A 25,729-nucleotide genomic window follows, 5' to 3' on the forward strand; every position below is an offset into this window, starting at 1 on the left:
GTGTCTCCACCCTTCCTCTCCCACTCTTTGTTAAATTTACTGAAAGTCACCCACAAGGCATCCACAGTTTCATGGGAAATTTCTTCCAGTCATGTTGTGTGATTCACCCCACGCTGTCATCAGATCAACTCCCAAAACACTCACTGTGTCGTCAGGCTTTCTGTCTGTATTGTGTATTTCACACTAATTAAAGACTGCTAATAACCAGTGTTGGAATAAAGCGACCAGAGTTTTAAAAAAACATGACAACTTTTGTAGCTCCAGTTGAAACAGTAACATAGATATGTATAGATGTGTAGTGGTGTAAAATACTTTGAGGATGTAATTGCATGTTGCTGAGAAGTTTATTGTGGTAGTTCAACTCAATATCATGTCAACTACAACTAATTAAAGTTTGCTAGTTTGAATCCCAAAGCTGGCACGGTGAAAAATATGTTCTGTCCCCGAGCAAGGCAGTTAACCCTTATTGTTCCCTGGTCATTACATGAAGTTAGAATGTTTTCATAGTTCACTTACTTGGTAAAATATGGGTAACACATTTTGAAATAGTAATTTGTTTCTTTCCTTTTATTTGCCAAAGGCTAGCCACCATTTGATTAGAATCCCATGGCATATATAACATCCTCAACGCTGATTTCTGAAATACTCATTTTGGCAAGTTGGTTATAATCTCCTGACAATTTGACATATGTACTACAGAAATCAAAAGTTCCATCTGTACTACCCACTAAATACAGTAGGTCTGTGGCTGGTAATATTTGCCTGGCTACTCAGTCATTGCTCCTACCAAACGCTAGACCACGCTCACAGACGTTATTCTAGATCTGAGCATTTCGTGTAGGACTCCAAGAAACTGATGGGTTGGACCAGAGTCACAACACAGGTGGGTAAAAAGACATAATTCAAATTACCATTCCCTACTGGAGGCCTTTTTTGCCTCTTGCAAGGCCATGATTGGGACTAAAACTAAAGGTAAACATAAATAATGTCATTGTTATTTGATTCAAATCACTATAGGCTTAGTTTTTTTTAACTCTGCTCATTTTGACAACACATAAACAGATGCCAAAGAAGTATAAAGATCATTAAGCACCACACAATTTGACAGACAGCTGTTGAATGAAAACCCTCGCACTGTAGCCACCAGTTACCAGTTTGACAGCAGCGTGGTTTGTTTTTGAATGCCCTTGGCCTGTCAGCCTTCTTAGCCAATATTTGCATTGACTGTGGAGAAAAAGCACAGCAAATCTATTTTTATTCTGCCTGTATGCCTATGGTATGTGTTTGATATTGTGCTGAAATAGCTTGCCGAAATTCGCCTGTTGTGGTGTTTTTTACAATAGCCTACTGTTCCAACTTACAACAGACAAGTTTGTTTTAAAACATGTCAAAGTGGGCATAGTTGAGTGGGAGGAAGGAGTGGTAGTGCAGCAGAAACCAAAATCTACATAGAGAATTGCATTTGCACAGAACCTTCTGAATCTTTATTCTTGAGAGAGACGGATTAGAACAAAGTCAGCTCTCTAGCCATTCCAAAAGAAACATATGTAGAAACTATTCCAGAAGGTTTTGATTTCGGAACACAACGGTCGACCATTTGAAATACTATGTGCAGTTTTAGAGAGGGTTCCGACTAGAGGTAGTCGGGATTACCTCTACGCACGGCTTGGGCTCTGGAACCACACTCCTTGAGAGAGGATGGACTCTTCACCACTCTGGAGTTGCCCATGGTGAGAGGCGGCGGGCTGGTGTGGGTTTACTTATAGCTCCCCAGCTCTGCCGCCATGTGTTGGAGTTTACCCCGGTGAACGAGAGGGTCGTTTCCCTGCGCCTACGGGTCGGGGATAGGTCTCTCACTGTTGTTTGTGCCTACGGGCCGAACGGCAGTGCAGAGTACCCGACCTTCTTGGAGTCTCTGGGAGGGGTGCTGGAAAGTGCTCCGACTGGGGACTCTATCATTCTACTGGGGGACTTCAACGCCCACGGGGGCAACAACAGTGACACCTGGAGGGGCATGATTGGGAGGAACGGCCCCCCTGATCTGAACCCGAGCGGTGTTCAGTTATTGGACTTCTGTGCTAGTCATAGATTGTCCATAACGAACACCATGTTCAAGCATAAGGGTGTCCATCAGTGCACGTGGCACCAGGACACCCTAGGCCGTAGGTCGATGATCGACTTTGTTGTCGTTTCATCTGACCTGCCGTATGTCTTGGACACTCGGGTGAAGAGAGGGGCGGAGCTGGCAACTGATCACCACCTGGTGGTGAGTTGGATCCGATGGCGGGGGAGGAAGCTGGACAGACTCGGCAGACCCAAGCGTACTGTAAGGGTCTGCTGGGAACGTCTGGCCAAGTCTCCTGTCAGAGAGATCTTTAACTCCCACCTCTAGCAGAGCTTCGACTGGATCCCGAGGGAGGCTGGAGATATGGAGTCAGAGTGGACCATGTTCTCCACCGCCATTGTCGAAGCGGCCGCTCGGAGCTGTGGCCATAAGGTCTCCGGTGCCTGTCGAGGCGGCAATCCCCGAACCCGGTGGTGGATACCGGAAGAAAGGGATGCCGTCAAGCTGAAGAGGGAGTCCTATCAGGCCTGGTTGGCTTGTGGGACTCCTGAGGCAGCTGACGGGTACCAGTTGTGGAGGCAAAAACTCGGGTGAGGCCATGGAGAAGGACTATCGGCTGGCCTCGAAGAGATTCTGGCAAACCGTCCGGCGCCTCAGGAGAGGGAAAAAGTGCCCTACCAACGCTGTTTATAGTAGAGGTGGGCAGCTGTTGACCTCAACTGGGGATGTCGTTGGGCGGTGGAAGGAGTACTTTGAGAATCTCCTCAATCCCGCCGTCACGTCTTCCATTGAGGAAGCAGAGGATGAGGGCTCAGAGGTGGACTCCTCCATCAACCGGGCTGAAGTCACTGAGGTAGTCAAGAAACTCCTCGGTGGCAAGGCACCGGGGGTGGATGAGATCCACCCTGAGTACCTCAAGTCTCTGGATGTTGTGGGGCTGTCTTGGTTGCCACGCCTGTGCAACATCGCGTGGCGGTCGGGGACAGTGCCTCTGGGATGGCAGACCCCCTTTTTAAGAAGGGGGACCGGAGGGTGTGTTCCAACTATAGGGGGATCACACTTCTCAGCCTCCCCGGGAAAGTCTATGCCAGGGTACTGGAGAGGAGAATACGGCCGATAGTAGAACCTCGGATTCAGGAGGAACAGTGTGGTTTTTGTCCGGGCCGTGGAACACTGGACCAGCTCTATACCCTCTACGGGGTGCCGGAGGGTTCATGGGAGTTTGCCCAACCAATCCACATGTGTTTTGTGGATTTGGAGAAGGCATTCGACTGTGTCCCTCGCGGCATCCTGTGGAGAGTGCTTCGGGAATATGGGGCCCTGGGTCCTTTGCTAAGGGCTGTCAGGTCCCTGTACGACCAAAGCAGGAGCTTGGTCCGCATTGCCGGCAGTAAGTCAGACTTGTTCCCAGTGCATGTTGGATTCCGGCAGGGCTGCCCTTTGTCGCCGGTTTTGTTCGTAATTTTTATGGACAGAATTTCTAGGCGCAGCCAGGGGCCGGAGGGTGTCAGGTTTGGGGACCACACGATTTTGTCTCTGCTCTTTGCGGATTATGTTGTCGTGTTGGCCCCTTCAAACCAGGACCTTCAGCATGCACTGGGACGGTTTGCAGCCGAGTGTAAAGTGGTGGGGATGAGAATCAGTACCTCCAAATCCGAGGCCATGGTCCCCTGTCGGAAAAGGGTGGCTTGCCCACTTCAGGTTGGTGGAGAGTGCCTGCCTCAAGTGGAGGAGTTAAAGTATCTAGGGGTCTTGTTCACGAGTGAGGGAAGGATGGAACGGGAGATTGACAGACGTATCGGTGCAGCTTCTGCAGTAATGCAGTCGATGTATCGGTCTGTCATGGTGAAGAAAGAGCTGAGCTGCAAGGCGAAGCTCTCAATTTACTGGTCAATCTACGTTCCTACTCTCACCTATGGTCATGAGCTTTGGGTCATGACCGAAAGGACAAGATTCCAGATTCAGGCGGCAGAAATGAGCTTTCTCCGCAGGGTGGCTGGGCGATCCCTTAGGGTGAGAAGCTCGGTCACCCGGGAGGAGCTCAGAGTAGAGCCGCTGCTCCTCCACATCGAGAGGGGTCAGCTGAGGTGGCTTGGGCATCTGTTTCGGATGCTTCCGGAACGCCTTCCTGGGAAGGTGTTCCGGTCCTGTCCCACCGGGTGGAGACCCCGGGGAAGACCTAGGACACGCTGGAGGGACTATGTCTCCCGGCTGGCCTGGGAACGCCTCGGTGTCCCCCTGGAAGAGCTTGAGGAAGTGTCTAGGGAGAGTGAAGTCTGGGCATCTCTGCTTAGACTGCTGCCCCGCGACCCGGCCCCGGATAAGCGGAAGAAAATTATGATGAGTTTTAGAGAGAATACATCATACAAATGTTGTTTTTCATCTTTATCACAGCATGGTCACTGGCCCATTTGGGGCAACCTGGCATTTTCCACAGCCCTTTTGATTTGGTGTATTTTATTCATTCATTTTTTGCATAAACGCTTTGACAAGTGCAACAGTGGTACTGTTGTTTAGACTGATTTGCATCATGATTTCTCAACCAATTAATCTGTGCTTCAAAATGATAAATTGTAGCCTACTGTTAACAGCTTCTCATGTAGGTAGCCTAGAAAAAAGAACTCTGCTCTCTGACCTCATCTGAACCTGGCTAGGGAAAACCAATCTGTTACATGCATTATATGCAGGGGTAGGTAGGTCACCATTTAAATGTAATCCGTTACAGTTACAAGTTACCTGTCCACATTTGTAAATAGTAACATAACATTTTTGATTACTCAGATTCAGTAACGTAATCTGATTACTCTGAGATTACTGTTAGAGTTTACATAGCTGGCCAAATATGGAATTAGCATTTTACCTTATGGGTTTTGTACATCGCTTTTGGAAAGGGTTTCTAAACCATTGCTTTCTACTGCAATATGATTGGGCTACATCTCTACATTACACACTAAAGGTCTGTCCAATATTCAGTCGTTCCAATTATTCCAATAAATCCAATAACCATTGATCTTCCAGAATCTGGCTGTTTATCTGAACATAACCAAAATCAAAGGATGTGTTAGCCTTTTCTGTTATTTGTTTTATTCATGTTTTATTGCTTCAAAACATTGATGAAAAATAAAGGGACATTTTTCAAAAAGGGTATTGACATTGTTGAATATAAAAATCAAGATATCCGTAGCTTTTTGCGCGAACACTAAATCTGCAGTAGTCAGAAGTTTTGCTTCATAACCACCATTATTGTCAAAACGTTGCAGAAACCCCAGACATGTGAATGCACGTTTGCAATCGTGAACATCCGCACACAAATACGTTTTAATAGGGCCACCCGCGATAGATTTGCTAAATGCAAATGAAATAAATAAACTGTGATTATACACATGCACTCTTAGTTTACAGTCAATGTCGTCAGCAGCCAATGATAACCAATGAACGCAATATTCAGAGATGCAAAGCAAGCAGAATCACATGGCCTACCTGTATGGACGGGGTTGAGGTGGTTGTGTCAAATGCAAATCATCAGTGCTTCCCAACACACCTTTTCTCCTTAAATATCGTGATAAATTCCATGTAATGTTTTATCTTGAAGAGAGCCACATGTTACAGCTGTCTAACAAATAGTTGCCTAATTTCAATGTTTCAAAAACATTTTGTGTCATTTGTTCAGTGCAACTCTTCTTGGCTGTTTTGTTCGGTGCATTTGACAAATAAACCTTGAAACTTTAAATATATATATATATATATATATATATATATATATATATATATATATATATAACACGAGGTAGGCCTATCGCCTATTATTGTTCTGAGAAAGATGCGTAGAGTAGATAACAACTAAATCTCATTTAAATAGATCGGCTAATATTATCGTAGATACACTCTGTTTTTACCAATTTTATTAGCGCTTCATCAGTCACTAAACTGGTTATGCGTGTCCACCTTTGTGCGCATGATGATCACATATACACAACAACTAGAGGCCCTTAATTATTTTGGTTCAAATAACGATGTTTTTAAAACATTAAATAAAAAATCAAGCATTCACTGTGTCATAATTATTTCTCGCACCTATTAATTTTCAATTGAAGTAATCCAAAGGTAATCATATTTTTTTTCAAAGGTATCTGTAATCCAATTACAATATTTCAGTTGGTAACATAATGGATTACAGTTACGTTGTTTTTTGTAATTACATGTTTACATTTAAACATGTAACGTATTACTTGTAATCCGTTACCCAAATCTGATTATATAGAGTTGCTCTCCAGTTTCATTTTCACCTTGTTCAACATGAGTTGCCTAACAAAAATGTACATCTAAATAGGTGGTTCAGGTAAGTCATGACATAGCAAAAGTTGTAGGTGTGCATTTCTTCTTTTGTGATTGCTCACGCAAAGTAGAGGTCAATTACCTCACAACTTCACATTAGACCTATTCCTGAAATTCACCACACCTCAAAGTTTGCAGTTTTGTCTGAAATACACTATTTTGGTCACATTTCCTTTTTATCTTTAATGTGTGTATTTCACTTTGTGATATAATTTTTCCTAAGTGTTCAAAAATCCAAATAATCAGAAGACACCTTTTAAGACATGTATTCATAGCCTAAAATAGTTGCTTCTTTGTATGTGTAAACCCCCCCAGGTAGATGAGTTTGAAATTCCTATTAACAAGTAAGGTTGCTCCGGGTTTTACATTTTCATTCTCAGGGCCAAGAGTTTTTCCAGAAGCTTTTGGTTTTTTAATGATGAGGATGTCACGAACTACGTGTCACACTGATCTCTATAGTGAACACTCCTTGTCACACTCACAGATGTTCATCTCGATCACCACAGAACTCAAAGCTTCAACATGCAGAATCCAAACAGGTTGTAACCAGGATATACAGCATGGATTGTGATTCTTAGGATATTAGTGATACATCGAGGTTTGAGTTGAAGACATACAGACATGGTACTGATGGAAGGACAGATATGCATAACATTTTAGGTGAGACATGTCTGAGCAATTATAATATTAAGTGTAGAAATGAGGTCAACATGAACGGTACTATGGTAGAACAGAGATCATGAGATAACGAGCATCATTTAAAATGCACTCCAGAGTTCTTGTATAGTTTCAAAAGATATTTGTGAAAATTCTGCCCAAATAGTTACACATTTTACTCTGTCAACACCAGGTTAACACACATCTACTATGTTGCTGTCAGTACTTTCCACACCTAGCTGAACAGTTTCTGTTCAGATTGGCAACAAATGACATCTAAAATACTGTAAATCTAACACTACAGTAACATTCCCATGTTAAAAAATGTTACACTTATTTATTGGAATCTGGTTGGTGGTGCAGAGATACATCCTGCACTTGCACTGGAATTGGCTGAAGGTTTCTATTAATAGCTTAGCTAGAAGAACAAAATCAACTTTTCTACCAAATTGTATTTTAATCTAAGAAATTGATATTTACATCTAAGAAATACAGATTTTTTTCTCAGAAATTCTGAGCTTATTCCTCAGAGTATTACCCCTCCCTCTGCGTCCAGGGATTTACCTTCCCTTTTTTTCGCACTGGACGTGGCCCTAATACGCTTCCGTAGTTCAGTGCTTGCTGAAATTGGTGGACAGAATTTTTAGTTTGAAAATCCTGCAGATCAAGCGCTAGCAGGCAAGTACTAGTATGGGTGGCTAAATGCAACTGATCGTAGGTATCTGGACACATTTTCCTTTTGAATGAGAAGGTATGTGGTTTATACAATATGCTTTCATGTGTATCTTTTTGTAAAGAAATGTAATTAGGCAGCATAGGGGCAAGAAGTTATTGCATATAACCGTTACTTTCACACATCATTACTGTCTTTATTTGTAGTTTTTAAGAATAATTCTCACATTTTGATCGGTGTGGTTACAAGAAGCAGTGGAACAAAATGAAGTTTTATCCACTGGCGTTGTCCGTAAATTCCCATATGGCTGTTGAAGTTGAGCACGGGATGCTGCTGCGTTGTTCGGAATCTTTTCATTGTTCTCTTGGAGTTGTGTTGGCCGCTTTAAACTTAACTCGTGAGAATTTATTTTGCAGGACTGGTACATGTAGACTGTCTGTCATCATTGGAATGTAGCTAATCGCAGAATGTATTGGTGCATTGCGATTCAAGTTACAAGAAAGTGTTGAAAGTAGGTTATTCACTCTGAATGAATGAATGAAGATTCCTAATAGGCTACGTCACATTTATTTTAATAAGGAGAGAGCGTTGATCCCCTACGAACTTTTAGTTTAGTTATCCTTTGATTCATATGTATTTTTTGTCGTGCCATCTCTTGTATTTTCTTTGGTCGTCGGATAGACCAAAACCTTTTAGATTATTTTTATAGGATCTTAAACTGACTGGATCTCTTTGTGTGTTGTAGACTAGTATTCTAATATAGATTAATGCTTGACATGTTTATGAAGTTGAATAATAAATAATCGTATCATAATTTTTTTAAGTCACTATGATCTGGTAAATAAGTGTGATCCTAAATCGTGATGATTTTCATTTTAAGTTATTGCTGTTCATCTTGACCAGTAATCTCTTCGAAACACTTAATTAGGTGAGCTGTTATGAATACTTCCACTTCACTATCAGAACATCAGAAACCCAAAGTGATCCCCCAAGACCGATATGCCCACGCCTGAGTTGTGGTGTGGTACTTCTCTTATGGATAGTGATATAATTAAATACAATGTGTACAGTACAACGTTCCCTTTGATTAATCCAAGGCAAATTCTTTAATAAGCTGTAAACCTCTTCAACTCAATTTTCATTAACTTCATAATCTGTTTGTCTGCTGCATCAAGTGTCGGGATTATTGTTTGAGGAAGATGAAAGGAATTTGCTTGAACCATGATGACATCACCAGTTCACGCCCACTGAAATGATGACTGGATTTCTTTGGTGCAAAATGTCTCATTTACGCTTATTTTAGATCAGGAGTTTCAAGGGGAATAGGGGCCTGATCTGGGTTAAAATACAGGTTTGTAATTATTTTCTGCTTCAGCTAACCTAGTTTATTCAAATATTTTTGACATTTATTATAGCCATCTCAAGAGATACGACTTTTTGGACAACACAATTCAAACATTTTTACATATGTCTTTTTATTGTATTTTTGTTTATTTTGATTTATTTTAAGAATGTTTATGAGCAAATAAGCACTGTTCAGATAAATAGCTTTGAACAGTTTTTCCATGTGGCCTAACACCACATATTGTATTTTATAGTAATTGAGATGTTTAAAATAGTATTTTAATTTAGGTCCAGTTGGGACTAGGAGACAAATTTGAATTAATATATTGGTATCTCTGGGGCAAGCCATGTCTTGGGATTTTGGCCTTATTATTCCCAAAGCAGTCAAGTACTGTTATATTGTGCCAATTTGTGATTAAAGTTAAGAGTGCCAACATCATGGCATCACTTTCTCTCGCTCTGTCTCTCGCTCTGTCTCTTGCTCTGTTTTTTCCCCACCCTTCTATTCTGCAGTACATTTTCACTCTCCTTTTATATAATGCTGGTCATTGAAGGACACAATAGACCTAGCATTTATGACGGACATGGTTCATATGGGATTTTCCAAGGATTAATGTTACTGGTGGAGGTCTATAGGAACCTGTTTTTGTATTGTGTCATAGCAATCAAATTGGACACACAGGGAAAATTACTTTCAGTTATGTTTTATTTTTATTTATATTGGGATCCCCTAGCAATGACAAATGTCTATGCTGTAGACAAGTCTCACACAGTGTGTGCATTTTGGTCACACATGCTCATAAATAGATTGCTGCGCATTCAGTGAATTATAGTGCCTAGACAAAATGTGTCCAGATAAACAGCCTCTGGCTGCCATAAGGAATGCAACGTGACTGGGTCTGCCTGTGTTGACTGTGGACTGTGGTCACTCTCATTAAGTTCATCTAAAGTTTTTCTGTCCATCGCTCCATCCACCACTTGCTGCCCTGAGAATTCACATGGCTACTTGGTCCAGGTTCAGGTAACCCTTTATCATAGAGATGGTAAGATGAGTAAGCGGGCCATGGTGCCAGAGAAAGTGACTCTGAGTGCTGGATGCCCGAGAGCGAGAGACTAAAAGCCGGAGCTGTAGCTCTGTGCCCACTCTCAGCCTCTCTCTTTGACTGGCTGAAGCCCAGTTCATCTCCACTGATCTGGCCTGGGTGATTGCTGCCATGGTCTCTGCTCATCCCACTCATCTCTGCCCTGCTTCCCTTCTCTCTCTCTCTCTCTCTCTCTCTCTCTGTCGTTCTCTCTTTATCTGTCGTTCTCTCTCCCCCTCTCCTTCTCATACCTTTATCTACTGTCTAGCTGCATTGTTATGTCTTCGATCTCACATCTGTCTCCCGAAGCCTTTTTATCTCAGTGGATTGTTCATCTCTCTCGTTCTCTGTCACTTGAGACAAGTAATCGTTCTCTCACCACTTCCCGCAGCTTTCTTCTCGCCCGTTTCTCTGTTTTGGAAACATGGTGGGTAGCGGTTGGAAGGATGAGAGGGCATTGGGACCATCCGGTGTGTCCCCAGCGGGCCATGCCACCGTGTGTCTGGTGTATTTGACCATACACCCCCCCCCCCACCTCACCACAAACCAGAATCCAGGAGTTACCATGGCAACGCGCTACGACTTCATCTGCCCTGCTTTCTTAAGGAGCGGAAATGTACTGAATCCCCTCTTCCCCTGCCTTTACCGGCAACCCCCTAGTCCCTGCTGTCTGCCAGAGTTCTACTAGCAGTCAGACAGGCAGGCAGAATGGGGGTGGGGGGGTGGGTTTGGATGTCCTTGCGTCAACCCACATCCAACTGCAAGCTTCCAATCTTTCCAGTTGCTCTGCCCCTTTACCCACCTGACCCATCTAGCAAGTCATCTCAGTCCTAAATCACAAGTGCGTTTGAATGACTGAGAGTATCAGGAGTTGGCCTCAAGTCATTGTCTCGAGTCAAGATGGGGTCAGGAGGTACGCAGAGGCGTCTCCGTTAAGCAGTCTGACATAAGAAAATGGCCTCCGGAAAGATCTAAGAGTCATTCGTTGTTGTTAGTTGCTGTCTGTCTCCACACAGGTTTGTGTCACTGTATGCTTTTACCTTAAGTAATACCCATTAAGACCCTTTTATCATTCTGCTTTGGCACCAGTAAAAATGTTTTGTGTGTCTTTCTCTTTCCTCCCATGATGGAATGATCTTCCAGGTCAGGTAATTTGAAATGGGTCCGGGGGCTGATTATATAAATACAGTAATGCCACATTAAGACAATTAGGAGGGGAGATTAAATGGCCAAACAGCCCAGATTTACCATCAGTGAGAGCTGGGGACAGATGTTTTATCATTTGGCAGATCAGAGGCCAGTGTTTTAACAAGTTATTCAGGTTAGGCTGCTGGAATACAGACAAGTCTGTTGATTTGTGTTTTTTATTTCTTCCAGTAACCTTTTTCCTCATTTGAACAATTTTACCATTGTGGGGTACCCTTATACTATTCATTCAGAAAACTGCATTTGGACTGATTCTCTCACTAGTCAAAGCCATAATCACCCAGAGCCTTGGCTTTTAGTTTAATGGGGGTGTGATTCTCACCAGCAGGACTCCTGTTTTCATGTGTTACTGTTAGCTCTTAAAAAAGGGCCGTTTGGCAGTAGTAGGCTGTAATTAAATCACCAGTAGTAGCTGACAGTGTTTCTGTCAGACTGGGCTATTAGTTTGTTCAATGGTGTGACTCCCTATTATCTTCATCAATCATGAAATGTCAATACTAGCATGGTCAAACTCTCCTCCTCACCTGTCTCTAATGAACGTGCCAACAATCGCGCATTGGAAGGGGAAAAGAGAGTTTCTGCTGATCAGGCTACTGTTTTGCTCGTTGTGGCATTCATTTGATTCCAGTATTCAATGGCAGCAATGCGGTGGGCATTAATCTGAGCAGCGCAGGGATGTCTTTGGGAGCAAGCCCTACGTAGCCTCCCTACATACAGTCATGTGAAAAAATTAGGGCACCCTATGAAAATGTTTTTCTTTTATATTTACACATGGATATTTAATATCAATTTTAACAATACTGAGAGATTCAAGTAATATCACTAAACAAGTAAAACTGAGGAAAATACTTATGTAAAATGTAATAAAATAAACATGCAATTTCTGGTGAGGAATTAATGAGGACACCCCCACATTTTGTCCCACTTAAAATGGCTGAAATCACACACAGGTTTATCACATCAGGTGCACATGATTAGAACATTGTTACTCAGTATTTTGAAGAAGGCTTGCCCTATTTAAACCTCAGACATTCAGTTTGTGTGCTCCTGACTGTTGACGTGAGAGTAAACACCACGGTGGGATCGAAAGACCTGGACATTCAAAACAACTGCCAACATGCCCAGGTCTGGCCGTCCAAGTAAGTTCACCCCGAGAGCAGGCCGCAGGATACTAAAAGAAGTCTCCAAAGCCCTAAAATGTCATCACGGGACCTACAGCAGGCTCTGGCGACTGTTGATGTGAAAGTGCATGCCTCTACAATCAGAAAGAGTCTGCACAGGTTTAATCTTCACGGGAGGTGTGCAAGGAGGAAACCTTTACTCTCCAAGAGAAACACTAAGGCCAGACTGATGTTTGCCAGAGAGAACGTAGACAAGGAACAGGACTTCTGGAATAATGTTCTTTTGACATATTAGTCTAAAATTGAATGATTTGGACACCAGAACAGAGGACATGTTTGGCGCACACCAAATACAGCGTTCCAGGAAAAGAACCTCATACCAACTGTGAAGTTGGAGGTGGAAGTGTCATGGTTTGGGGATGCTTTGCTGCAGCAGGACCTGGCCAGCTCACCATCATAGAATCCATCATGAATTCTACAGTGTATCAGAGTGTGATTGAGCAACATGTGAGAACATCTGTAAGAAAATTAAAGCTGAAGCGGAACTGGACCCTGCAACATGACAATGACCCTAAACATACCAGTAAATCCACCATGGACTGGCTGAAAATTAAGAAATGGAGAGTCCTGGAATGGCCCAGTCAAAGCCAGGTTAAAGCATTCTGCATTGAGGAGTGGGGCAAACTTTCCTCAGACCAATGTCAGAGACTGGTAGAGGGTTACAAGAAGCGTCTCACTGAAGTTATTTCAGCCAAAGGGGGTAACACTTGGTATTAGGGGGTACGGTGTCCTAACTTTTTCCTCAGTTAGAATATGCATTTATGTTGATGTCTTTTGTTTAATGAGTAAAACAATGTTATTTTTTGCTGTTTACCTGCAATTAGATCACTTTCTTTTCCAGAGATGAATAAAACAAGATCTATATGTGAACATTTCTTAATGAATAACATGGCTGTAAATGGACATTATGACCCTCTACCGGGGCAGTTCTGGTGGTTGCCAGATCATGCCCTGGTACAGCCACCTTGCCAGGTTGGCAGTGTGGGAGTGTGGTGGTGGAGGGGTGCCAATGGGAGGAATTAGTGGTGATTATAGGGGTGCAAGCTGAGTAGGGGATGTGCTCCGCTGTAGACAGTCATGTTGCATAACCCACCATGGAGTGACTTAGTAGAGGTGTTATAGACTGTTTCCTGTCTCTAGTAATGAGGTATTATCAGATGATATGGAAGGGGAAGGCCTGGGGGGAATGCTATACGCTGCTGTGTGTGTCTTTATGCTCGCTACACTCAAATTGCTCCAAAGAGTCTTGTCAGGCTTCATTTGCTTAATCCTAGCTTGTTCGAGGCGGTATAACGCTATTTAAGCTTCATCCAGCGTAATGCTATTGTTGATACCACTCAAGCACCCAAATGGTATTTCTCTGGGACATAAAGCTTTTTTTAATTTCAACAAGAATCTTTTAAAAAGCCCTTTTCACGATTTATGTATGATACATGGCTGACAAGACGAGTGAAATTACTGCCGAATGGCCCATTAACGTCGCTAGGGTGTATTCCCTCTCCCAGGGCGCTCCGCCGTGCCTTTCTGCCTAACTTCAGAGTTCAGCTGAAACCGTCAAGATGGGCAGCACCCACAGTCACACTGCCCCAAATGCCCAGTGTCAGCCCACTGCGGTCGGCGTCGGTACACGTTTTTCTCTGAAGGCTGGACCTTGATTCATTTTCATACAGATAGATGGCATTAACGTGTAGGCTAACCTTACCTGACAGTCGTATGTTGATGGCGCCCACGATTATGGCAGTGGTCTGTGGCGGCCTGGTGAGGAATCACCAGAAGCCGAGCAGGCCTGGACGTGATGTGACACATCAATGTGGGCATGTCAACATGCCTCCTGGTCAGAGGGGCCAGTCCATCAGCACTCAGTCCTCTAATCAGATCTGGCAGCCAGTTGCCTGGCAATGGGCGCCATTTTCCCGTAGTCACGCTTTTCGCTGCCCTATGAAAGCTAATTGAAAGCTATGCTGTTGTGTGAAAAGGATGATTCGGGGGGTCGTTTTCCTGACTGCTCCCATTGATGACTTAATTCAGTTTTTAGGTTACATCTGTTTTGGGACCACTTCACAGACATTCTAAATGTATGAAAGAGAGTTATAAAATCAAACGCCTGAAACAAAGCCTTTGGGATGAACATTGTTATCATGCATCTGAGCTCAATTAAACTCAACTGTAATAAGAGTCTGGCAGTGTTGAAGATGCTTACGTTTTGTTGCTTCTGGGGCTTAATTCTGAAAATAAACCCCCATTGAACACTGGGGCAGTGTGGTATCCCAATATAGTGTCCCAATTAAAACAGCTTTTGTGGTCACTACTGTGATGACAATCGCTTTTTGAGAACATTATACGCTATGAGCTCATGTAAAAACAGCAGGGAGAGAAGACAACAATAGTTTAAGATGCAATCTGAGACTTTTGGAATTAACAAAATAATATGTAACACTGACTGTGCTACTAGCAAAAATTCTGTTAATGTTTCATATAATATTTTTCTTTCAGTTTGCATTCACTTGCATTATACTTGCTTTAGACAGTCGCAGTACTGTCCTTCCCACCCCAAACTCCCCTGGACTAGCTAATACTATTCCGGTCTCAATTGGTAAAGGAAGATGAGGTTAGACGTGTCTCAAGTCGTGTTAATGTTTAGAGGCAGGATTCCGCTCAATGCCCATTTTAAACCTCCCATTTTAGGATAGATGTATAATATGTTGTTTATATGTGCATTATTTATAATCACTGTAATACCTTTTGTTAACAAATCATATTCCAAATTTAAAAGGAATGGGCCCCAAAAACTGCACATACATGACCTTGAGCACAATTTTCAGGGACCCATTTTGGCTCGACAGCACCACTTCCACAATCAGGGGACAAAAATCACAGACTGAATCTTTATAGGAAAGGACAGCATTTAAGTACACTTAATATATACTTTTCAAATATACATTTTATTAATATAAATGTTAAATGCTATTTTAAATCATGTGGTAAGTATACTAAATATGAAATAAGTGGGTCCATTTTAACACACTGAAGTATACTTTATACATTATTTAAATAGTACTTAACTAGTATTTTAATACTATTTTGTATCTGGAAGTTGGACATAAGTGTTTCCATAATAATACACTAAGTATAAGGCTTGGGAAGGCAAAAGAGAGATTGACTAAAATCACAAATTGTCTTTTGACAAATTACTAGGCACATATGTAAAGTAATGAACTGTCTTCAAACAGTTAACGCAGCTCAGACACCCATAAATACCCTGCAAAACATGCCAGAGATCTCTTCATAGTACCCAAGTCCAGGACAGGCTGGGAGATGCACAGAATTAAATACAGCCTTGACTAATGGGAACTATCTTCCATGAAAACTTAGGTTAGCAATATACAATCTGATAAAAAAACAGGTAACACTACCGAACACCACAATAGGAATGTAGACCCAAAGGCACTTTTATATTATGTAATGTATTTTTTTGGACCCCAAGAGGAGTACATGCTAAGACAATACCAACTCTCTCCTATCTCCATGAGTGTCTTAAACTATCAGCATCTTTCCTGGCACCCTGCAGCTGTCTCTGGCCATTTGGTGTTGTTTATGACTGCAAGTGCACAGTAGCCCTGGGCCACAGTGAGGGAACATCCTACAGCGGTCCGACAGAGGTCTGTGTCTGTAGTACAGCTAATAGAAACTTCATATCATAGCGCCTAGGCTTGTCAGGTGGTAATAATCAGGCCTGACGTCATAGCCTAGTGGCGTAACAGGATTCATGGTGTTGTGTAGTGGCTAGTCAGGTTTTTATTTGTGGTAATAGAGGCTTCCTGTCGCAGCATAGCGGCTAGGCTAATCAGGTCTGTGGTAATACATTCATGTTGTAGCTTAGCTAGTCAGGTCCGCCTCCTTCCCAGGTCCAGACAGATCCCCTGAGCATCAAGGCAGACTAATCCTAGGCAGCGTCTGATCAGGCTAATCCGCCCGCGTGACCCTCCGCCACCCACACTACGGACCACAACAAACCGCTAGTTCGCTGTGTATCAGGAACGCCCATGCTACGCAACACCTTAACCCTTCTCCTGGTGGGCAACCCAGACAGGAAGATGGCAACACAACTCTCTACCTGTAGGACATGTGCCTTCCCCCGGCACATGTGATAATAAGCCACCTCATTACAGGAAACGGCTAAGCCCCTCTTTAAATCCTCTCCTTTCTGCTCCAGTGCACAACAGCCCAGTTATAGGAACACCCACACATGCCCCTCAGCCCGGCCATTTAGTTCCAGTGTGGAGAGAGTGTGTCTGTCTGACCTTCAGCTAAGGCCTTCACTTACTCGTACTACTGTAAGCACTGTAAGTGTTGTTTTGGTCTGGCTGAGTTGCTGTTTGGGACTCTTGGGATTGAGAGGACAGGATGGCTGTTGATCATCCTTGTAGTAAACAAGCACTTCTCATGCAGACATGCATGTGTAGAGAAAAGATGCGTGCCTTAGTCTTGCCCTCTGGGTAGCCTCAGGTTCACCAAGACTCTGTCCTCTTGTATAAGCATTGGCGACTATGTTGACTTGAGCTCATGTCGCTCAATTCAAATATTTGTTCTATGTTAATTAATATTGTAAAGCGTGTAAAAGGAGTATTTCCTTCTTACATTTTCCAATGGTGGTCAATTAATAACTAATTCATAAATGTTGATGCCAACACGAATGCACCTGCACACTGGACACCATGGGCCAGTTGATCCTGTCATTTGGTGCCTTGGGTCTGGGTTGTGAAAAGTAAACAGGTGTAGCCTGATGACATCAGCGCTAGGTAAACTCTCTAAGAATAGGATGGAAGGAGTGAAAGAGGAGGAGTTTGTTATATTTTCAGTCATTCCCTAAAATATTGGTGCCCTTGCACTTCAAATAACTCAAAATTGTCACAAGTTGAAATTGATGAAAGTCAAAATGTCATTGTCAAAAGTATTGACACCCTAGACTCAGATATTTGGTACCACAGTCTTTGGCCGAAAATCTGTAATTATTTTTGGCCAATGATAATTCTTATTGCCATGGATGATCTTTCTGTACTGTTATGGTAGTTTGGCCCTTTCGTCCTGTGCAAACTGCTCTTTTTCTCTCAGATTTGAAGGGTGTCATCTCCTTACTGCTGTTTTCAGGTCTCTCCACAGTCACTTTGATCTATATCTGGACTTACTGCTGGCAACTTCAGAACAGTCCATTGTTTTTCTTTAACCCTTTCTGGGTGCTTTTTGAAGGGTGTATGGCATCTTTGTATCTGTGTTTCAATCTACGTGTTACATCAAGTTTTCTTTTGCGGCCACCTCCAAAAAGGTTGGCTGCAGTGCCATACATTTCTTGATTGACTATACGTACAGTGGGAACAGGAATATCAAGGCTTCTGGTGATAGCTTTGAGATTGTCCATGCTTGACTGTAAACCTGCTTCTAAAATCTCTGGTTTTATTTCTTTTAACCATCTTTGAGAAAAGAACATTAAGGACCATTAAGGTCTCCTCTTTGAGGTGCACATTGAAACAAAACAGAATCCGTTTCTCTAGTCAAACAGTGACTTTTGTATGGCAGGCACGTACAACTGACCACAGATGCGTTAAATTCCAAAGCGAAGGACAATTGCATGTTTGAAATCTAATTATTTCAAACAACTTCTAGAAGGTGTGAATAATATTTTAGTATTACTTTATGAAAAGGTTTTTGGTAAGATTTAGTAAATGATTGATGTTTTGGGTTCGGTTCAACTGTGAACCAAAAAAGTACATAGTATGTGAATATCAAAATATTTTTTTATTGTCATCAGTTTTCTATTAGAATTGATCCACTATATGAACACAACTGTGTCCATTTTATCTCATTCACCCGCCCCTCCCCTATTTTCTTGTCATTTTTCAGATGCTCTTATCCAGAGCAATTTCCATAAGCAATTTGGCTTAAGTGCCTTGCTCAAGGGCATTAAGATAAACTCCTCTGCCCTCAAGGTGGACTATTAAAAACACAATTTGACAATGATCGATATAGATCTGTTAAAATCAAGCCTACTATATAAAAACACAGATGGCAAATGTGGTCCGACAAACATCAAAAGTTACATGGCACGATGAGGGCTACAATATGCATTAGGGGTTTCATTAAAAAAAAAATGTTCTCACAATGATATGCTGAATAGTTTTAATCCCTTTATCATAACATTTTCTATTCATTTTCAGTGTTTTTCTTAATGCGGTGTGCCGAAGTGTTTGATAGTGTGTCCTACATAGTTCTCCTCATCCTCACAGACACCTTGACATGTGGCTGCCCACCATACAGACAGCCCACTGCCTTATTTAGCCTGTCTGTGGCAGTCTGATTAGAATGTGCGGAGACCTGGTGGGGGGTGGGCTTTGACAGAACTACATTTATTCTCACTGCCAGCAAGTCTTTCACCTTGGTGTTAGTAGAGACATCTGCACACCCTGTGTGTGTTTGGAATGGAGAGGATGAAGGAGTTGGGCCAAGGGCAGCGCTGAAGAGAGGAGAACAAATAGGGCCATGACCAGGAAAGGGTCTTGATCGTTACGGCATCTCCCTATGTCACTTGTGTCGGGGGGAATAGCGGTGGGGGAAGCCTGCTTATATATGTCTATGTTCTTGTCCCTCTGCAGATCCGCTTAAGTGTGAACTGGGATGCACCGCAACATTCACCCATTCTGAGGAACAGGAAGGAACGTTTACTGAGCCCTGATATTTCACTGCTTTCCACTTCAACTGAGTTCTCTTGACCCCCTGCCATTGAGGAGCTAAGCCTGCTGTGCTTGGCTGTGTGGGACAACCAGCGAACGTCGACACGCCTTCACTAGCCACAGCAGCAAAAACAACTGCCGTCACAGAGTTTCAGACGCCTGTGAGATTCCACAAACAAGTCCAACAAAACTGAGGGGGAGTCTTGGAGGGAAACTGAGAGGGCATGTGAAAGGTAGAGGATGAGTGTTAAACCCTGACAATATTCCACTCACTCTCTCTCTCTCTGAAGACTGAACTAGACAGGACACACTCTGCCTGATTTTGCAATTGGAACATTCAAGTATCTGGACTCCGTCAGACAAAACAGAAACATTGGAAAAGCTAACCAGCATTGTATTCATTCTTTTTGTGCATCTACCCCTTTTTAAACACCCACTGGTTTTCACTGTTTTTTCTGTCACTCTGCAAAGATGTCCCTGTGTATTTTGTCACAGTGGCGGACTGTTGAGTGTTGATCCCAGGAGAGAAGTGACTCACAAGCCTGGATTATGTCTTGGAAGAGGAACTACTTTGCATCCGGAAGCAGTGGGCTGCAGGGGATCTTGACTCCACGCACCATGACATCCATCGCCCCCAGTAAAGGACTCAGCAACGAGCCAGGCCAGAACAGCTGCTTCCTCAACAGTGCGCTACAGGTAGGGACATGCGTACTTCTATTTTCTCCTTCATGTTTTCCCCAAGTGTTTTGTGTTGTTCTGTGGGATGCAGGGTGCGATGTGTCTGTTGACCTCAGGAATGCAGTGGTGAGGCTGACCTCATCCCGTCTGACCAGCCACAGAATTCTAGGAGATGACAGGCATGGAACAGTGATCAGAAAAATCCATGGTTATTAGATGCGTCATGTGTGGTACTCTCAGGAAACTACTGTGGAGTTCGGTTTGCAAAAAATATATAGTTTAACATTCCCTGTTTGATTTTGTTCTGCACCTAGTTGGAAGATTCTGGAAGTCTTATTTAATCCTGATTCTAGGATTCTTTCAACAGGGATTTCTGGAAACAAAGGTGGAGGGGTTTTTGGATGTTCTTGGGATTTTGAGTGGAAAACAACTTATTGGAATTTTGAGTCTAAGTAGAAAACTCCTTAACAGTGTTTTTAGTGTCCTCATTTGACCTGATAAAGACAGGGGAGCAATATTTTTTAATTTAGCATGATGCCCACAACCAGCCTGTCCTTAGAACATGCTCCAAGTGGAGCTTAAAATATTTCAGTATGGTAATGGTTTCGACTTGCAGTCTGCATGCCTACCATATTTTTGGCTTTCCAAACCCATGTTCTCAGGGTGGTTTGGGAGTTATTGTCAATTATTTTAAGCTGTCAGTAATGTGTTATGAAACTATCATATCTTGAACTCATTATAATCAGCCTTTGTTCCAGATTAATCATTTTGCTGATACAATAATGTATTCTCAGTAAATAAAGATTCTCGTTCAGCAGCATACAATCTTAATCCACAACAGCAAGGCAATGAATTTGTTCTAAAATTCAACCGCTGCTAGTCACCTCAACAAGTCTCCAACAAGTCTCCAAGTCATCCTTTAAGGACTTCATAACAAGCCTCATTAGTTTGCTCCTAGTCTGCATATTTGACATGGTGGGTGGAAGACTTGTCTACTTTTTCATCCAGAAGGACTCAAAATGAACAACCATACAAGTGGCTCATTACACTAGTTCCACAGCCTTCCACGGGACAGCTGCCCAGGCATCGCCAGCTTGACTGGGACGACCCAATCACAATGTACTTGAGGGAAAATTGGAAAAGCGTTTCCGTAACTTAATATGGTGCCTGCCAGGCAGTTGCCTGTGACTTTAGCCAAGCTTCTAGTCCCCATAAACAACTGTCAGATGGATGCTGCCATGAACCGTAATTACCCCGGCAACCAACCTGTCATTCGTTTTCACTCTGTTTTTGGATAACCATATAATCAGTCAAACAGGGGCTTAGCCGGCTGATAATACATCCAAAGCTACAAATTAGTGTCAGTTATGAGTCAGAAGACAGAGGGGACCTGATAATGTATTGTCTGCTGCTGGGAGCCATAACAATATGGCGAGACAGCACATCGAGAGCCTGGGGGCGAAAACAGTCATTTTATGTCTGAAATTAAATGGTGTGTATTAACTTGGCTTCATTAAGCGCTTCTCTGGTATTGTACCTTTTTTCCCCTGCGTATGACTTAACAAGATTAACTTAGTTGAAAAAGTAATTATTTTGGAATGTTTGAATATGGGAATATATACTGAAGTGCCACCCACTTTGAATTTTAATGGTTAATCAGCAATATGCATATTACCAAGCTATTTTGGTTGATTTGTATGATTTAATTTATACTTTGTATATATAAGACTTTGTAGTGATATTTCAATACATCTCAAAATACTTTGATATCCAGAACCTGTTATCCTCAGATCTAAACTTGGCTTAATGTAAAACCCTGGGTGGAAGTGTCTGCCTAACTTACTGCCTTGGAGTGGGTCTGAGGTATCACCCATATTGCCTTAATGGAGAGGGTCTGTTGTAATGGCTTTAAGTTGTATGAGTGGTGTTTCCTGTTCTCCATCTCTTAGAAGCTCTGTGAGACCCATATACTCTCTAGATAAAGAGGTGGTACTATATATATATATATATTTTATTTTTTTATTTTGGCAACGTTAATACCTGCCTGGCAACAAAAGTTCTATTTACCCCTCTTTAACATCACCAGTTTTATCTCCTCATGGTCGTTTGAGTGTCTTAGGGACTCTTTACACAAAAGGCCATATCGCACTCTGATGTTTGAAGGTGAGACCTTCCTAACAAGGAGCATTATAAGAACCAGACGAGTTACAGGTAATGGGGAGACGTGAACATGGGGGTAACAGAAATGTAGTGTCTAGACAGCCAATGTTATTGTAAACACCTATCTAAGAGTAGCTCACACCCATGACCCAGTCTAAGATTATAGCCTTCTAGTGTTTTTCTTAAGTATTACTGTCATCTGAAAGGCATCTAAAAGGAATGTCAAGACCGCAAGATTTTCAATCATTTATTTCCCTGTTATATTCCCATTCATCACCCCTGTTTTGTGGTGTCTGATTATGATTATGGCCTTGTTGCATATCAGCAACTCACGGCTTGGAAGAGATTTAAGATTGGCATGTGTCCCCCAGACCACATCCCAGATAACCATTTGCTCCTTATCACACTAGGAAAAGGCCAAAACGAGTGTGGAAGAAACCACTCCTCTGGCTAACGGCCATGGTTAAGCATGCAGGTGCAAGACCCAACACAAAGGAGTCGCTAGAGTAGGACATGGGAAGGCAACCTGGTCCAACCACCCTGTGCATCGTCCTTTGTGGGAGACTCTGGCGCGGTCGGTATGTCACAGCCGGGATAAAAACTTGTACCAGGATGTCACCACTGCAAAGGCCTTACCTCTGTGCCTGCCAGGGGCCCAAGCCTCTAAAAAAGAATATATGTATAAAAAAGGATCTTTATAAATAATGAATTGTAACATGCATAAGGTGTCTTTACATTGGCAGCTGTATTCCGGTGTCTTATTTTGATTTCCTATTACCATGCACTGAGCATCCATTTAATTCACAGCCAACTATGTACAGATAGGACTGCGGTTCTCAATAATTTATTTATTCATTTTAATAATGGATTCTTACAGAAGAACAATCATTCTGCAGAAAGATTTGCCCCTCAGTTTTCTGTGTTCTTCTCCCTGGCTTTCCACCTAACATTATTATAAATGGTGTGTGCTGTGACTGTTTGCACATATCTGTTTTTAATATATGAAGCCATTGAGCGGTTCCTATTAAAGCCATTTTGGGAAAAGAAAGGAGCATGGAGCATGTAAGTCACTCTGCATTGAGTGGTTAATTTACTGTCCTATAAATCCTAAGGGGAAATCGTGCCACTCTTTTATAAGCTGTCCAATTTAGTGCTGAAGGACACAGTTAAATTTCAAATAGGACAGCTCCACAATACTAATTGGTATTCCATGTCAGAAAAGAAGCCCAAAGACAGATTTTGCTAGTTTAAAAACCTTGTCTCATGGAAATCAGTCCAATGTAGTGTTTCTGTGTCTCTGGTATTTGAGTGTCTGTCCTTCACGGGTTCTAGGACTGGAGATGGTCGAAAGGGAAACACAACTATTACTTAACCCTTTTCCCCTCAGGACACATGACTGGAACTAGCAAAGCATGCCTATTTCCTGGTGGCGTCTCAGTACATCCTGAGTCCTAATCAACCCTAAAGACTTGATTTAACAGCTTGAGTTGAGCATGTCTGCTGTTGAGAATTGCCCTGTGGTGTTTGTTTTGATTACAGAAATTACTTGCGTGTTATGGGTACACTGATTCAGTCATGTTTCCAGCTAAATGTTTTTTTTTTTCTAAAATTGCTTTGAATATCTCACTTTTTTTTAACGATGGATCAAATCCATAGTTCTGATTTAGCGGAGTGTTAGGAAAGCATGAGTAATACCTGACATCCCATCTCTGGAAACAGATGTCCCGGATCAACAGAGCCCATACTCCCTCCACCATCCTTCTTTCCTTCCATCAGTTCCTCTCTCTTTCCTGCCCTCTCTTATTCTCATGTACTTCATGATACAACAAAACTGGTCGACGATGGCTCTTTTTTCTGCTTGGCTATCACTTTCCTCCAGAGAGTCCAGTCAGGATTACTTTGTCATGCCCTTCTGCCTCTCTCATTTCATGTACAGAAACAGGCCCAGGAAATGCCTCAAAGGCCAACAGGATAGCAGCATCTGTGTCTTGCGTCTCCTTAACAATCCTTTCCTCTACGCTCTGCAGTCCAACAAGGACATGAAAATCTAGCAACCAATGTGTTGAGCATGAGATTCACTGGCCTGACTTATGATTGTGTGCAATTTGTTCTACAATTGTGACCAAAGTGATTGATATTTTATGCTGGAAATACCTCAGGGCCAACATAAAAGTCACAATTCTGAATTGTTGTAGTTGGACCTGGGCTTAAATTGGTGTTTTTCTGGTTTTCCGATGTGATCTGGATGAGGGACAGGACTGAAACATCACGATAACAAGCAGCTGTGTCCCATGTTGCTGTAGAGAGAGACAGCTGTCTTCATTTGACCCTCCTATCAATCCGGTCTCTTCGTTGTCCCACCCCTACGGCAGAGCAGCTTTTGCTCAGCCCGGTTCAAGCTCTTCCATACTGGCACCCCAAAGGTGGAACCAGCTTTCCTTTGAAGCTAGAACAGCAGATTCCAGGCCCATTTTTATAAACCTCTGAAACCTTACCCATTTAAAGTGCCTTTTTTGAACCAGTTTTTCCAATTTGTATTATTACTTGTCTTTTTACCTATCTTCTTGTATCAACTTTGTTATTGCTACTTCACTGAGGAGCGTACTTACTGCTTCCGAGTTGGATGGTTGTCCCATGTTGCTGTGTTAAGATGAATTCACTAAGTAGTTCTGGATACGAACCAATGCTAAATGATTAACATGTGAACAATTTGAAATGAGCGGTACCTTCCTTTTCCGCTTAGTGCAATAGACCACAGCTGTACTGGATGCTGGTTCCATCCTGGACAGCTGTCTCTAAAACCACCTGACCTCCACAAAGTGAGAAAGGTTCATACACCTGGAAACGATGTGTCTGTATTGTCGGGCGAATGCCATGGTCTCGGTCTGTGCAACGCAGCGGGAGAACAAGTAACATATTGGAGCTGGTGGGGGGCACAGGACAGGAAGGAAAACACAAATCAGGAATTGTGCTGATTTTGCAATAATGCACACAGGAATCTAGTTATGCAGTTGTAAGTGTGATTGTTAAATATTCTTAATTCATTAGTTGTTGTTTTTTTTCTACTCATTCAGCCTGATTACCTCATGGAGTGTGAAGTTAAATGGAAGTTGCAGATTGTTTCTGAAGCAATTGCTCACTAATTAGAAATGCTATAATGGCTCTCAAAAGTATTCACTTTGGACTTTCTCACATTTAAATGTGTAACAGCATGAAATCAAAAGGGATTAAATTGTCTGCCACTGATCAACACAAAAATGTCAGTAATGTAAATGTTAAAAATCTGCTGTAAAAAAAAATTACAAATATAAAACAAGGTATTTGTTTGCATAACTATTCACCCTCTTTGCTATGTAGTATTCTCATTGTATGTTTAATTTCAATTAAGTTCATCTAGATAAGTTAATGACAAGAGAACATCTTTGTTTAGATTATCTCCACTGTGCTGCAATTTTCAATAAATAATTGATTGTATCTCTTCCTAGTGTTGAAATACACATATTTAACAGCTATGACACACCTGAATGAGTTGTGGTCAGTTGTCTTCAGAAGACACGTAATAAGTTGAATGAAGTCCATCTGTGTGCAATCAGTGTTTTTCTTTCAAAGCATATCCAGACTAA

The 25,729-nt window shown here is 42.3% G+C and overlaps 1 protein-coding gene across 10 annotated transcripts in view; it reads left to right on the plus strand.

The window, feature by feature from the left end:
• The window catches only part of usp54a (ubiquitin specific peptidase 54a), a 72,588-nt gene that overhangs the window by 14,104 nt on the left and 32,755 nt on the right, over positions 1-25,729 (plus strand). For 7 of the 10 annotated variants that reach the window (XM_034292698.1, XM_034292704.1, XM_034292707.1 and 4 more), the window contains one exon: positions 19,191-19,964. In XM_034292698.1, coding sequence (XP_034148589.1) covers positions 19,818-19,964 — 147 coding nt within the window. In that variant the 5' untranslated portion in view covers positions 19,191-19,817. Of the gene's footprint in view, positions 1-7,692; positions 7,809-19,190; positions 19,965-25,729 lie in introns of those variants that run through there. The other 3 variants (XM_034292702.1, XM_034292703.1, XM_034292699.1) reach the window with 3 other exon arrangements.

Source organism: Esox lucius, chromosome 6 (genome assembly GCF_011004845.1).
Source record: "Esox lucius isolate fEsoLuc1 chromosome 6, fEsoLuc1.pri, whole genome shotgun sequence".
Classification (NCBI taxonomy): Eukaryota; Metazoa; Chordata; class Actinopteri; order Esociformes; family Esocidae; genus Esox; species Esox lucius.